We start from the raw sequence: 15,897 nt of genomic DNA, 5'->3' as shown, positions 1-15,897 counted from the left end.
ACAAAGGTCGGTTTTACTCCCCACGTCTGCAGATTTGAAGAGGTTCTATATGTGACAGTGTTATGATGTGACCTCTGCTACTGTACAGTACAGAATTTATTCTTAATTTATTTTGTATAACAATTTAAAGTAGACACTGGCAGCTTGGTTTTTTAATCACACCCATCATCACAGACCCTGTCAGCCTTTAGTCTTTATGTTGCTAAAATGCAAACCCTTGGTTTCCAATAGATCAAATTTTGTCTGTTCAGATAGGAGGCAATCCAACAATAGTTTCTGGGCCTAACTTAAGAAAGTAAATCTTCATTGAATAAATTATAGGGCTTTTTTAAATTCTGATCACCTTAACTGGGGGGGGGGGTAAACACACATAGGCTGAAATACACATGCACAAACAGGATGCCATAGACATGTAGGCTACAGAGTGGTGTGGTTACATGTGGATGAGTGCCACAAGCAATAGGGGAGTACATTGAAAGTGCCCAGGAAGTGAACTTGCGCCTCTCCAACTACCAGCTCAATGTCCACCAACCTCCACCCACCACCTCATCCCAAAGGTGCAGGGTTTTTTATGCAGTATTTGCTGCAGACCAGACTATAGATTTTAAGAACCCTGTAATAAGGAAGAAGTGAGGGTCAAGATTGATGAGTCAACAACATGTTTTTGTGAGATTGTTAACCCTACACTCTGGTCTATTGTCCTCTAATAGTATGAAAATAGTTGGAGGAACTGGAGACACATCTGGCTGCCACAACCAGCTGCAGACCAGAGTCAGAGTATCTGTAAGGACAGGCCTGCACAGTACAGTCTTTAACAGTCTCACCCTTCTTTAGAGTTACAACATTCATGTTTTACAGATTTTTTTTTGAGATTCTCATCTCATATTTCAAATCGGGGGTGTGTTCCTCTTGTCCAGTCCCTGCCCCAACCTCCCTCAACTGTGTGTGCCAAAACATGACTCCATTCTTTGTTTCTTATGTCAGTGTGTAAGCAAGAGGCAGTTTCCTGGGCATTCAAGGACTCACTAAATAAACTAATATTGATCCCATATCCCTTTAGTTTGGACAAAACAATTTAGGCTTTAAAGTCTTTTGATCTTATAAAAGCAGGATAATATGATGTGTATAGGTCCATCGCTCATCTGGAATGAACTGTTGTAATGCACAGATTTGGTTTGCAGGTTTTTAGGTACATTTGGAGTGTAAAAGTGATCCAAAACAAGCCTGGCTGGTCCTGTTTAAGACATAGTAAAATGGCTCATAAATTCCTGGAGCATCACACCTCAAACTCCATTCACAGACTCACTTACTCCTTGACTTCAGAGGAAAAAGACGCTGCAGATTCAGACCACTTTTCTGTCCAAAAAAGTGATTTTTGTGAAAAGACTATAGAAAGTCCAGAAACTGCGTGCACGTGTGAGTTTTCAATTGAAAGTCAGGAGGTATATCCAGTCAGACTAATAAGCCAATTTTAACGTATTTGGATTATTTTTTTCCCCAATTACTTCTCAGTGTAAGATGGAAAGGGCTTTCTCCAGGCTCTGCTGTTACAGGCCCAGATAATAGTGACTCACATCGCTCCTAACAGGCTGCAGTCATTTTTTCCGACGACCTCAGGCAGCAGAGGAGAGCCGCAGCCCTCACACACCGCTCCTTCTTCTTCTCGCTGGAGTTAACTTGCAGGGTAAGAAACATTACATACATTAGTTTAAAGTGAAGAAGTTACGTGGTAGACAGGAAAAATATGTTTGTACGTTTGAAAATCACTGCTTTATGAAAGAGTTTCGGGTTGGTTCTGGTTTTGCTCTGTATACTTTTAAACTTTCAACAGCTGGCAAACTATTAAACTAGCTGAGGAGTATAACTTCCGGAACATATTTAGGAAATTAGACATACATTTTTGGTGCAAAGTCTAGGCCTAATAGATGTACAAATTATAGTTCATGAAAATGTAATGTCTTAAATGGAGAAAAAAATTAGGGAGCATAAGGTTTGAATGCTATGGAAGCCCTAAGCTGACATCCATACATAGGCCTATTTTATTACTTCTCTTCTCAAGATCTTTCTTTATTGTTCTCATTATCTCAAGATAACAAAGTTTGTTTCTAGTAAAGATGACTCAATTTGCCTATGATCAAAAAAATAAATAGACTATGTTCCCATCATCTTCATGTGATTACCTGCTCAGGGTTGGTTATTGTTATTGCTGTGTTGATTGTCGAGAGTCTGGCAAATTGTTATAATTTACTGCTATACCCTATTGATATTTGCACATAAAGGTAATGGATATAAAAAATCCCTTGAGACTGTGGGCCATATTTTTTTAAAACATGCTTTTGTTCTTATTGTTGTTTATATGAACATAGAAAAAATGAGAACTAGGATATTACATTATAGTCAGTAAGTAAGAGGAGAAAACAGCAAAGAGTCTTTGGGGTATTAGTAATCCCATTTTTCCCAAAGTCCACCCCCTTTCCCTTTTGAAGTCGAAGAGCAAAAGTCATTTTCTCCGCACTGCGAAGAGCATATAGGATGTTTCCCAGTAGTTCAGTGGTGGAATGTTCTTCTCAAGCCAGCATCGGATTATTGCCTTTTTACTTGCAGCCATGAAAAATGTGTGTCCCTTTTACTGAGGCCGACAGGAATTATTTCCAAGGTACAGAAAGGTGAAAGAGGAATCAAATGTCATATCCAAAGTCTCTGAGACTAAATGCTCCTCTCCTTTCCAGAAAGGTTTTAGAAATGAATAAGACCAACAAACATGTATAGTCTGCAGAAACTGCTCCACACTCCCTTCAGCCGCAAAACGGTGAACCACTTGATTTGAAGTATTGATATGGAGTAATAAAAAAATGATTTACATTCTTTCAAATCTCACAGAAAAGTAATTTGTGGATGTGGATTCAGTTTGCCATATTTGAAACCAAATTTCTTCTTAAATTACCATGTTAGCTTCTTTTTCCCTGCACTGCCCTATTTGTGTTGTTGTATATTTATTCATCAGTTTGGATCATTTGCACAATTCATTAATGATGCCTTTAGTGCCATTGGAATTATAAACACCTTTGAATGTTTGTGTTATTCTTGAGGGTTACGTTTAATCAGAGGTTCTTATTAGCTTTTGAAAGAAGTGCTCTGTAATCTGTACGTTGAAATCCTTTTGCCTTGCTCATAAGACTAGTTCTCAGAACTTCACTTCCATTTCTAACTATTCCACAAAAGAAAGTGATGCCTTTCTTTTTCCATTGTTTAAACTTATGGTCCTGTAATGCTGGCAGGAAGTGTGGATGTCCCCTCAGGGCTTCCATAGAATACACTGAAGTGAATTGTTTGTGCTTTTAGCAAAGACAAATCATGCCTTTATCCTGGGGTAAACCAAACTTGGCCTTTTTTGACAAATTATATGCCAAGGAAAAGTTTTTACTGTTAAACATAACTGTATTCATGATATCGGATATCTGAATGATGTCTGGGCAATAAACATCTTGATATGCACAATATACTCTGTTCCCACATATTTCTGTGATTATGTCATTGTTGCTCACTGAAAAAAAGGTTTCAGTTGTGTCTGTGAAGGTTCTCAGTCATCCAGGTCATGATAATTCAAAGCTTGATCCGTAAGGCAACTGGACTGGTAGAAATTCTTGAAGACATTTCACCTCTCCTCCGAAAGGTTTCTTCAGTTCTGACCAGACTGGAGAAGAGCTAGAAAATATAAGCCTCTAACAGTCGTGAGTGTGTACAGGTAGTCACAAAGGGTGCTATGACCCACGACTGTCAGAGGCTTATATTTTCTAGCTCTTCCCTAGTCTGGTCAGAATTGAAGAAGTCTTTGGAGGAGAGGTGAAACGTCTTCAAGAATTTCTACCAGTCCAGTTGCCTTACGGATCAAGCTTTGAGTCTCAGTTGTGCTTTGTTTTAAACTTCAATAGCCTGTGGTCTTATTTTTAATTAGGAGGTCTGTTATGTGAATAAAACAGCTTAGTTAGCTTAGTTACAAAATAAGAGCTGAGTGGGAAAAAATGTGAAGAAGATAAAGTCTGGCATGATGCAAACAAATGATCTTCTCAGCCTTTGCAGCTGGGCCTGTGTGTGTGTGTGTGTGTGTGTGTGTGTGTGTGTGTGTGTGTGTGTGTGTGTGTGTGTGTGTGTGTGTGTGTGTGTGTGTGTGTGTGTGTGTGTGTGTGTGTGTGTGTGTGTGTGTGTGTGTGTGTGTGTTTGTGTGTGTGTTTCACGAGTCTAACAAAGCGTCATACTTCTTGTGTCAGACAGTTGGAGATGCTTCAGGGGGCAGTAAGCAGGGCCATGCTCTGCCTCCTGATGGTGGTCTCCTTCTCATCAGAGGGAGCAGCAGCGCCTCCATCTTCTCCTTTCCCCCCTGAACAAGAATCTGGAAAACCACACTTTGAGGACATGGATGGGTGGGGTTCTGGATCATCTCTTCTGCACCTGCTCCACAGCTTCCCTGCCGACAGCCCCTTCATAACAGAGACACCAGAAAATTCAGTCAACTGCTCCCAGCGTTTCTGGCTCCCACCATCCTCCGGAATCTGCTGGGAGAACATCGCAGGGCCAGAGGAGTTTGCCAGGTCCCGTCTGCTGGTTCTCCAGAACAGGGCCGCTCTGCAGGCCGTGTCCACCTCCAGTGGGGTCGAGGACAGTGGGATCTCATATGAACACCAAGCCAGAGAGGAGGTCCAGGGGATCCAGTCAGACCACCTGAGTGTGGTAGAAACCGTGCAGACCATGGAGAAGGTGTTTCTCTCTCTGGAGGAGAAGAGGAAGGAGGGGAAGGACCAGGGCGCCCTCACTAGGTGAGAAACAGAAACCCATCCATCTTTATGAAGGAACAAGATCTTCCCTAGATATATTAACATTTTCTTTGGACTCTCTCTTTGAATAAAGACGTAGGAGAACAAAACCTAGCAGTGATGAAAAGCTGGTACTCTTTTTTTTTTTTAGAGAATAAAGAGCTGCTTGATAATTGTATTGAGAACAGAGTGATGAACCTCAGTCCTTCAACCCCTCTTAGATAATTATACACTATATACCTCCTAAACAAATGCTAATCTAGTATGCTGGCTCAGCTCAGTGTTTAAATGACATGCTTCATGATAGGTCAATACTTCAATCCTTGGCGGCATCTCCAGGTTCAACTCATGGCCCCTTGCTGCATGTCATTGCTCAGTCCCTCTTTTCCTATGTCTCAATAAGGGCAATGAAAGAGTCCTAAAATTATATCAAATAAGTGCAAACAAAGTGTAAAAAAATGACTTTGAGGCCCTAAAGTAAGACATTCATCAACAGGGAAGACAGTTTTCAACAGTCACCACTTAATGCCACAGGTGCCGCTAAAAAGCATGCAACTTCAAGGTTATTACTTCAAATTTGAAAGATGTGTTGGGGTCAAGTAGGGAGATAATCTTTGTTATATAACTACTCAATCCTCATGAGTCAGTACCTCCAGCCAAAAGAAGATTCCACAGCTGCCTGCCCATTCTGACCCAATACCTCTCAATATGTGTTACATAATCCCTAAACAGAGCGGTTCGAATGTCGGTTTCTTTTCGGTTGAAAAGCCACAGGGTTGTCAGATAGTATTTACTTCTCAGTAACATTCAGTGAGATCCCCAAAAAGTACATTATGAACTGTGGCTTAGTTACTAAAGATGGGGTGATTACATGAATACATACTTCAGGTAGACAACATCACAGGGTTGGTTTTCTGTCTTTATTATATTTACTTTTTGACTACATGCATTATAACTACTGAAGTGAAAAAGTCAGAAAACCAGAGAACCAGATTAATTAAGTGTTTGGTAAACACTGATCCATGCCAGCTGTGGGATTGCTCTTTAATAACTGTAAGTAAGGCCGGCAGGATTTCAGGATCAGTGTTATTTGTTTTACCCAAAACACTGAATCAAAGCCAAAAAAAGGGAAAAACAATCAAAACATTTAGCTGACTCACTTCAAGTGTTTCCCAGCAGTCATCTGTTCAGACATCTGGCCAAGACACTGCTCTGGCACCAAAACACTTTGATAAAATGAATGCAAGTCAGTGCTGTCTCCCTGTTAGCCGTGAGGGAGCATGTGGGATAAATCTTGTGCAAAGTAGCGTGTAAATTTGTCAAAAAGTCTCACTTGTAGTTTGTCATCCCTTCCAGCTTGAAGATGAATCTGGCCAACACGAGGGACGCCATCGAGGGGAGAGAGCACTCTGCGAATGTTCTAGAGGATCACTTTTCTACTTTGGAGAATAATCTGCTGAACATGCAGCTTCGACTCAACAGACTCATCCAACAGTGACAGAGACGAGGACATGTTGTCCCTTTTCCCTCTCTAATTTGTACTGTATTTACATATTAATGTAGATATAGCATGCATGCTCAGGATTATGCTACTCCTTAGTAGATTTGCACTATGTACCATGCATACACCTTCAATGATAACATGTGTAACCTGGAACCAGCAGAGATAAATAAACCTCACATTATCAGGGAGATTTTAATGAACCTGCATATATGTTTAATTGTATCGCTCCTCTTTTTGCCAGAAGGTTCCACATGGACAATTCATGCTCCCACTATTAGAAGGGGTACACTATAACAACATTTTTATCACATCCTCTGCAATATTAGTTTCTTGCATAATTCTCCCCAGGATTGTGCTGTGAAATCAATAAGGTGCAAAAAGAATGAGATGGTGTGGATCTTTATTTTAATATCAAATCTAAGCAATTCATTTGTACATTTATGAGGAAGATTCTTTGTAAGATGGTCAGCTGCTATTTACACTTTAAATTGTCACATCTGTTAGGGTCAGTGTGAGTTCCCATTTGGGAAGACGTTCAGTGGCCTTGTAGTTAAGGTGGAAAAAAACGAGGTATTCAAACCAAACAGCTTTCAAGTAAACCACTCACAACTGAAAAATGACAAACTTTGAAAGAAATAAAATAACATATAAAACTAAGATTCAGTAACGTCACACATTTCACTCTTAAATTAACCAGCGTCTCTAAAATAAAATGTTCACCAATGTATATTTCAAAGGTAAGTATAAATCAGGAGTTGAGACATCTTTGCTGCAAGTGTGAGGAATGGATTCAGAACATGCCTTGGTCAGTTAAATGGACTGAACTCATTGAGATCTGGAAAAATACAATTCACTCCTGATTGATGTGAGCATGACATTAATAAGAGCAAGACACCAGAAAAGTTTAAGATAGTCTTGAGATACGCGCAAATGCAAAGTTGTTGTGACATCACAAATTGTCTAAATCTACTGTTCAAGTGTTCAAGCTGCTTTGATTACCATGTTGTTTCAAATTCAGAGTTACAGAATTTTTCTCAGACCTATGGTACATATTTTAAGTCCCTCTTTGTCACCCCTACTTCTCCAGTGAACACTACATCGAGCTCTGGCAATCTATCTAGAATTGAGAAGGTTCAGTGTGTCTCCTTTCCCACTAGTCACTTTGCTCTCCATGAATGATGTGTACTTCAAATAACACCTGTCCAGATATGGAATGTAGCCAGGTTCCTTCTCAATAATCTGCGTCTTCGTCTTGCATTTGCTCCAGAGACTTGAGATAATCGCGTGCCAGGATCTTCTTGGGCAGGATATCTGTCAGTTCAAAAAACAACATGTCAAACTTGTCATTTCTTATCTTCAAACTGCAGCTGTACAGGCCGGTTCTGACTGTTCCATTTTGATCAAACTTAGTTTGAAGTGTTGTGAGAGCATACAGATGACAAGCAGGGAGAATTGAGGCAGAATAGGCAAAATCGGCAAAATCCTGCACAATATTGAATGTAATAATAATAATAATAATAATAATAAATTTTATTTATATAGCACCTTTTAAAAACATGTTTACAAAGTGCTTTACAGAGTGCAAGACACAGCGAGTGAAAACACTAAAGCACATGACAAAGGTAAGGAGAGCTAAAATGAGTTAAGTAAAAGACAATAATCAAAACCATGCAGAAATTAAAAAGGCAGTGATGAGTTAAGAAGTAAAAGCACATTTTAAAAAGTGTGTTTTTAAAAGAGATTTAAAAGAAGACAAGGATGTGGCTTGCCTGATCTCCTCGCTTCGGTAATCAGGGGCCAGTCCATTTATGGCTTTAAAAGTGAGTGTTAAAATCTTAAGATCAATTTCAAAACCCACAAGCAACCAGTGAAGGGAGGCTAAAATGGGTGTGATGTGTTCCCTTTTCTTGGTGTGTGTGTGAGGAGTCTGGCAGCGGCGTTTTGGACTAACTGAAGTTTTGAGAGGTTGTGTTTGCTTAGGCAGGTGTAGAGTGAGTTACAATAATCTAATCAGGAAGTGATGAATGCATGGATGACCATTTCTAGGTTATGGTGTGAAAGGAAGGGCCTGATCTGATTTGCATAGCTGGTAAAAAAACAAACCCAGACTGAACTGTGGTTTTGATATGTTGGTTGAAGTTAAGGACTTTATCAAAGGTGATGCCAAGATTCTTGCAGTAGGGGGTGACAGGAGAACCAAGCTGAAGTGAGGAGAGAATCTGTGAATAGTATTCAAGTTGCAATATCATTGCAAATCATGATATTGTACAATTTCCAGAATTACAATCAAGTTTTTAGATAGGGTTAAAGTCAGGGTTGATATTTTATAATTAGACAATCTGCTTAATATTTGTTCTACTTCACTAAGATGAAAAAAAACAATTCATGTGTGCCTGATTATTCTGTTAAATGATGTGTACATCATAACTACACTAGTAGGACTATAATACACCGGAATTCTGACTTTCCTTGTCACTATAATGATTCAGAAGTAAAGGGCCATTGCTGCAATTATTCCCAGATTGACCAAACTATTGCTTTGTCTCACCTGTAAGAAAGTGGAAGGTCTCAGTTTCCTCTGCGGCGTGAGCTAGGTCGCTGTATGACAGGGAGTTTGTCTCTTTCCCGGAGCCATTGTTGAATGAGCACAGAGCCAGGTGCTGGACAAAAAGCTCCTGGAACAACACAGGGAAGAAGATATGAGAGTGTATTTCTCCGGGTAGCCATCATTGAGCTAATCCCTGCTAGCAGCAGATGAATGATCTGGTAAGCAGCAGTGCTCAGTGAGGCGAGGAGTTAGCATTACACTGCAGCTTGACTTACTGTAGCCTTGGTGGTGAGAAACAGAGCGTCCTGGTTGATGCTGGAGACATCCGGGGAGCTCTTCATTATCAACCGCACTCTGGAAATAGGGAGGGAGATGTTTTTCTTGCTGGTTGACGTTTGGTCGTCTTTGTCCGGAGTATTTTGAGACATCTTCATGAGGACACGGCGCCAGACAGGCGGAACTTGGAGTATTGTTTTGAACTACGGCTGTGACGCCTGTTCTCGTCTTTTTCACAGAGTAGTTACCCGCCAACACTGTGAGCTACCGCCGCCTGCTGGATAGGAGTGTGGATCGGGAACTATCACAGTATTTCTCTCAATTGCTAAAACACATTTCTTGACATGCACCCTATGCATGCACTACGCTTTTCTCAACACTATAAGCACAAAACCCAATTTTCAAACTACAGTCACCAAACCTCTGACTCTTCCTGCAAAACCAAACAGTGTTGTCAGATCATACCCCAAGTCAATCAAAATTAAAACAATACTGAGCAGCAGTGGTGGACAAAGTACACAGCCTCATTACTTAAGTCAAAGTATAGATACTCCAGGTCAAATATTACTCCAATACAAGTGAAAGTTTCTCTGTCAAACTATTATTTGAGTTAAAGCACTGAAGTACTGGCTTTTAAAAATACTTAAGTAACAACTGCACAGGAAAGAGCAGCGCCGGCAGTGCATCAGGACCCTCCATGTCCTCCAGCACTCAGCCCAGCAATGGCAAAGGGAAGCAGGTTAGTTACTGATTACATTTTAGTTAAACGTGATGGGTTTTATCATACCATATGGCTATATATGGCTTTTAAAATAGAGTTTACTGACAAGCAGTGGTGGACAAAGTACACAGCTTCATTACTTAAGTCAAAGTATAGATACTCCTAGTCAAATATTACTCCAATACAAGTGAAAGTTGCTCTGTCAGATAATAACTTCAGTTAAAGTACTGAAGTACTTGGTTTTAAAAATACTTAAGTACTCAAAGTACTTTTTTAAATATCTAAAAAATGTGTACTTTCCAAATACATAAGTGCAGTGAAGAATACATAGAAGTACATTCTGTTACATTATGTTTATCTAGAAACCATTACTTGAAATCTCTAAAAACTATACCGTGGAATAAAAACAGAAACTAAATTACTCCAAGCACAGACAACTTATGTGAAATGTTCATCTGGAATGAAACAAATGTTACGTAGCTCCACACGCTTTCTCAGGTTGGACAGTGAATGTTTGTATGTTTGGGCAGAGTGGGAAACGGGGAGAACATTTCATACAATACATATCATTCTTCATTTCAAAACCTCTAACACGGGCTGAAGATATGGCAATGGGTGCTCAGGTGGAGAATTAAGCCATCATAGGGTTTAAGAAGGGCTAAGAAATAATAATGATAATAATAAAAAGAAATAAACAAAGAAATAACAATAACAATAATATTAAAATTTTAAAATTAAAGTAATACTATAAAAACTAAATCCTCTGTATCAACATAGTTCTATTCAAAAACTTAAACAAAAATCTACAGCAGCCATCCATTGAATTTCTTTGTAAAATATCAAATATGTTCAATGTCATCTTGTTCTCTCTCAGCCTCCTTATCATTTCTCTTCTTTCCGTACTGACAGTTCATGACTATGTGTTCCACTGTTTCTTCTTCTGTACAAAAGTCACATATTCCTGTTGGGTGTTTCCTTATTCTGACTTTAGTTCTACTGCCTGCAACATCCTCTAGCATGACCGGTTTGGCGGTGGGTCAGTGATGGTTTGGGGAGGCATATCCTTGGATGGCCGCACAGACCTCCATGTGCTAGCCAGAGGTACCCTGACTGCCATTAAGTACCGGGATGAGATCCTCAGACCCATTGTAAGACCATATGCTGGTGCAGTGGGTCCTGGGTTCCTTCTGATGCATGACAATGCCCAACCTCATGTGGCTGGAGTGTGTCAGCAGTTCCTCCATGATGAAGGCATTGATGTTATGGACTGGCCTGCCCATTCCCCAGACCTGAATCCAATAGAGCACCTCTGGGGCATCATGTCTCGTTCCATCCATCAACGCCACGTCGCACCACAGACTGTCCAGGAGTTGATTGATGCCCTGATCCAGGTGTGGGAGGAGATCCCTCAGGAGAACATCCATCGTCTCATCAGGAGCATGCCCAGACGTTGTAGGGAGTGTATACAGGCACGTGGAGGCCACACACACTACTGAGTCTCATTTTGAATTGTCTTGAGGAATTTCCACAGAAGTTGGATCAGCCTGTGATCTGATTTTCCACTTTGATTTTGAGTATGATTCTGAATCCAGACCTCCATGGGTTAATGATTTTGATTTCCATTGATCATTTTTATGTTATTTGGTTCTCAACACATTCCACTTTGTAATGAATAAAGATTTTCAACTGGAATATTTCATTAACCATGGTCTAGGATGGGTTGTTTAAGTGTTCCCTTTATTTATTTATTTATTTATTTTTATTTTATTTTTTGAGCAGTGTATGAACTTATTTGGGAATCACTGCTGCTTCAACTAAATTCAACTGAAGAGAGGTTGAGTTCGGTGCTGTCTCCCCCCGGTCCAGCGGAGGCGCTAGACTAATGATAAAGGTGCAAACCCCAGGATAAGAACTGTTGACAACAGAGCCAAAGAAGAAGAGACAGAAGAGGCAATGGCGGTATGGACAGAGATATGGCTGCGAAATTATTTATCCAACGTTACATTAGGATGTTGCCGTATCTGTTGAAAGGCATCCCCTTTATGAGTTAGTAGTATACCTCAGTCAGATCAGAGGAATCTTCCTCTTTGTTTGTGTCGTTTTGTTGCAGTCACATCAGTGTGTTAGAACAGACAGCTGGAGCTGAACGAGCAAACATCTCATTGTTGAGCTCTGTATCATCCTTCATTTCTTGGTCGTTTTTTAAACTGTAACGATGCCACTGGGTTTGAAGCCGTGCTGTGCTGTCTGCAAGACGAACTCTTCGTCTATGTGGAAAAAGGGAAACCAGGGAGAGATCCTCTGTAACAACTGCACAGGAAAGAGCAGCGGCGGCAGTGCATCAGGACCCTCCATGTCCTCCAGCACTCAGCCCAGCAATGGCGGAGGGAAGCAGGTTAGTTACTGAGTACATTTTAATTAAACGTGATGGGTTTTATCATACCATATGGCTATATATGGCTTTTAAAATAGAGTTTACTGACAAGCAGTGGGTGACTAAGTACACAGCTTCATTACTTAAGTCAAAGTATAGATACTCCAGGTCAAATATTACTCCAATACAAGTGAAAGTTTCTCTGTCAGATTATTACTTCAGTTACAGTACTGAAGTACTTGATTTTAAAAATACTTAAGTATTCAAAGTACTTCTTAAAAAAACTCTAAAAGTTGTATTTTCACAATGCATGAGTGCAGTCAAGAATACAAAGAAGTACATTCTGTTACATTATGCTTATTTAAAAACCATTACTTGAAATCTCTAAAAATTCTACCATGGAATTAAAACAGCAACTTAGTTACTCCAAGCACAGACAACTTAGTTTATAATGTTCATCCTGAATGAAACAAATGTTACATAGCTCAACACGCTCTCTCAGGTTGGACAGTGAATGTTTGTATGTTTGTGCAGAGTGGGAAACAGGGAGAACATTTCAAATGATATGTATCATTCTTCATTTCAAAAACCTCCAACACGGGCTGAAGATATGGATATGTGTGCTCAGTTGGAGAATTATAGCCATCATTACCAACTCTAAATGAACTGCCTGATCTGAGTGAAATTTGCTCTGTGTTTGATATACAGGTACGTCTAAACCACTGAGACAAACAGAACTACACAAACACATTTTACTGTTTTAGGGATCAAATTTCAGAAAAGAGAAGGAAATTCATGAGCTGACTTCAAAGCAAAAGTAGTGAGTAACTAGAGCATTGATAGAAATGTAGTGGAGTAAAAAGTACAATAATTGTCTTCTAAATGTAGAGCAGTAAAAGTAATAAGTACCCCAAAAAATGATACTCAAGTAAAGTACAGATACTCAAAAAATGTACTTAAGTACAGTACTCAAGTAAATTTACTCTGTTACTGTCCACCACTGCTGACAAGTCCGTGGGCTCTTATAACAGCTCAGTTCAGTAGTGGACGATAACATTGACTCATTTTGCTGAATAACAGAACAATGGAAGTCATGTAATGATTGTAATAAATCTGTGTGATTAGGACGTTTTATTCAGTTCCCATGATTCCAAGTCTAATCTTCAGAGAACCATAGTATCAATCAATCAATCTTTTTTGTATAGCGCCAAATCACAACAAACGTTATCTCAGGACGCTTTTACAAACATAGGAGGTCTAGACCACTCTATGTCAAATTATGAACAGAGACCCAACTTCAAGACAGGGTAAGTATGTGTCTGTAATCATCAAACAAGATCACTGAAGACTTAATGAAATTTAATGGACAAGGTGACTAATCAATTGCCTAATGGTCTTAAATTAAAACCCACATAAATAATATTACATGTTTACAATGACTAGGAAAAGGTTGTTGACTCGTGTTGCTCTTGTCTTCAGTCTAAGCAGGAGATCCACAGGAGGTCAGCACGCCTGAGAAGCACCAAGTACAAAGCTCCTGCGTCTGAGAAGAAGGTGTCCACAAAAGGAAAAGGGAGAAGACACATTTTCAAGCTAAAAAATGTGAGTTTCAAATGGATTTTTTTGGTAAATTTTGATTCCAGTTGTTCTGTAATGAACTTTGAATCTATGTATTTGACGCGCGTGTGTGTGTATGTGTATGTGTGTGTGTGTGTTTGATCTCTTCCCTTAGCCAATCAAAGCACCAGAATCTGTTGCAACAATCATCACGTCAGAATCTGTCTTCTATAAGGTATGGTTTAGTCTTACTAAGCAAACTTCATTTAAGTCAACTTTGATTACAGCATTGTTGTAATCCATCATCCTATGTTGCGTGTAAGGGAAGGAGCCTGACAGTTGTGTTTTTTTAATACATATCCACAGGGTGTGTATTACCAGACTGGAGATGTGATCAAGGTAACAGATGAGGATGACGGGAAGCCATACTACGCTCAGATTCGAGGCTTCGTGCAGGACCAGTACTGTGAAAAAAGTGCTGCTCTGACCTGGTTAATCCCCACCCAGGCCAGCCCAAAGGACCTGTTTGATCCTGGGACATACATAGTTGGTGAGCAGAGGAAAAACCTACATTTTTATAACATTTGTACTCCATTATTTGACAGCTTAAGAACTCTTTGTTTTGTTTTAGGTCCAGAAGAGGATCTGCCCAGAAAAATGGAGTACCTAGAGTTTGTGTGCCATGCCCCCTCTGAGTATTTCAAGTCCCGGAGCTCTCCGTTTCCAACCATCCCCATACGACCAGAAAAGGGCTACATCTGGACCCACATAGGACCCGCTCCCGCCCTCGCTGTCAAAGAGCCTGCCAGCAGCAGCAGTTAACATAACGTGATATGGACTAAGCCTGTTGCTCTTAAATGGACATTTGTACATTGATGTAATATAATGAAAACAAACATGGCTGTGGACACAACCATTACTTCAGATTGAAGACAAAGGAAACCATGTGTAATAACAAAAACCTACCGCTGCAACATTGATAGTAACTTTTGTATGTTGTAATAAACAAGAAAGTTGTTTTTGTTTACTATCCTTTCTGTCAGTGATTGTTAGAAAAAATATAATTTTGCATTTAGTGTGTGTCTGTGTGGGCAGTTAACCAACATGCTTTTATTTAAGTGTAGTTTTTTTTTTCTCTAAGAACTGGGCTCACAATAGCTTTACTGTGTAAACAACAAAATAATGTTAGCATGGTAACTACTTTTCTGCACTGCTAGTAAATCAAGGCCAAGTGGAAGTACTGCCAAGTGATTATAAGGCTGACAACGAAGCAACAGTAAATGTCATAATAACTAAAAACAAAAAAGAATTTATAAAATATCTCACCCTTGTCTCCACCTCCATCAGCTGTGGGCTTCCCACACATTAAAAATATGGAAGTCATGTGTGACTTTTTATTACTTCCATTGCAAATGAGGCTTGATGGTTTTTCAGTTTTGATGATGCACACTGAAGTTGCAATTATATATATTTTGCAGACAATATTCCAATTATATATTTTAGAAAATGATGTGTCTGATGATGACTTTAGTGTTCAACTATTAGACCGGCAACCTATGTTTATGCATGGCTGTGTATGGGAGGGGAAGGGGAAGCTTGAAAACATTTCCATCTACCAAAGGGGGACCTGCAGAAAAAGTTTGGGAACCACTGCTTTTAAGTCTGTCCTAAATAAACCCCAAAAATGATGCACGAATGCAGCATTTCAATCATACACATTGTGATTTACACGACCTACACAGCCCTCCTGTGTGGAAATACAATACTCAGAAAATTTAAAACTCTTTCTTATGCTATTTGTACTTTTCTTTTCTTCTCTTTTTTGTTTGTTTATTTTTTTTGCTTGTTTGTGTTTTGATTTCTCCTCTACCTTCTTATTTAGATTTTATTTTACTCTATTTTGTCTTCGTTTAATCTTGATCTTTTTAGGGAGCCTTTTTAACAACTGGCAAGTGGCTATGGATGTAAACTAGCCTTTTGGCTAACTCTTACATATTTACAGAAGTATTAATTAATATGCATGGTCCTTTTAAATAATAAATAAATAAAATAAAAATGTAGATGGACATGTTGCAAGGCTGTAATGTCTCCCAATGTGTTCACTCG

At 39.5% G+C, this 15,897-nt stretch overlaps 3 protein-coding genes across 4 annotated transcripts; 2 read left to right on the top strand and 1 right to left on the bottom strand.

Moving 5' to 3' along the window:
* Nucleotides 1-908: 908 nt before the first annotated feature.
* Nucleotides 909-6,525, top strand: si:ch211-57n23.1. Of its 2 annotated transcripts, none has more exons than XM_034705156.1 (3): nt 909-1,684; nt 4,273-4,814; nt 6,168-6,525. In XM_034705156.1, the coding sequence occupies exons 2-3, from the start codon at nt 4,279-4,281 to the stop codon at nt 6,307-6,309; spliced, it is 678 nt and encodes a 225-aa protein (XP_034561047.1). In that variant the 5' UTR covers nt 909-1,684; nt 4,273-4,278; the 3' UTR covers nt 6,310-6,525. The 2 variants fall into 2 exon arrangements, with proteins under 2 accessions (XP_034561047.1, XP_034561046.1); XM_034705155.1 differs by having other exon boundaries at nt 4,269-4,814.
* A 173-nt stretch (nt 6,526-6,698) lies between these two features.
* Nucleotides 6,699-9,373, bottom strand: chrac1 (chromatin accessibility complex subunit 1). The gene is made up of 3 exons (XM_034705157.1): nt 9,139-9,373; nt 8,864-8,990; nt 6,699-7,626 (listed from the first exon to the last, which is right to left on the bottom strand). The coding sequence occupies exons 1-3, from the start codon at nt 9,295-9,297 to the stop codon at nt 7,547-7,549; spliced, it is 366 nt and encodes a 121-aa protein (XP_034561048.1). The 5' UTR covers nt 9,298-9,373; the 3' UTR covers nt 6,699-7,546.
* A 2,397-nt stretch (nt 9,374-11,770) lies between these two features.
* On the top strand, nt 11,771-14,821 carry gatad1 (GATA zinc finger domain containing 1). Its single transcript, XM_034704833.1, has 5 exons — nt 11,771-12,255; nt 13,714-13,836; nt 13,967-14,026; nt 14,158-14,341; nt 14,423-14,821. The coding sequence occupies exons 1-5, from the start codon at nt 12,076-12,078 to the stop codon at nt 14,611-14,613; spliced, it is 738 nt and encodes a 245-aa protein (XP_034560724.1). The 5' UTR covers nt 11,771-12,075; the 3' UTR covers nt 14,614-14,821.
* Nucleotides 14,822-15,897: the final 1,076 nt, after the last annotated feature.

This window comes from Notolabrus celidotus, chromosome 16, assembly GCF_009762535.1.
Source record: "Notolabrus celidotus isolate fNotCel1 chromosome 16, fNotCel1.pri, whole genome shotgun sequence".
Classification (NCBI taxonomy): domain Eukaryota; kingdom Metazoa; phylum Chordata; class Actinopteri; order Labriformes; family Labridae; genus Notolabrus; species Notolabrus celidotus.
Note: the sequence above shows the minus strand (reverse complement) of the source record. Positions and strands in the feature narration are given on the sequence as shown.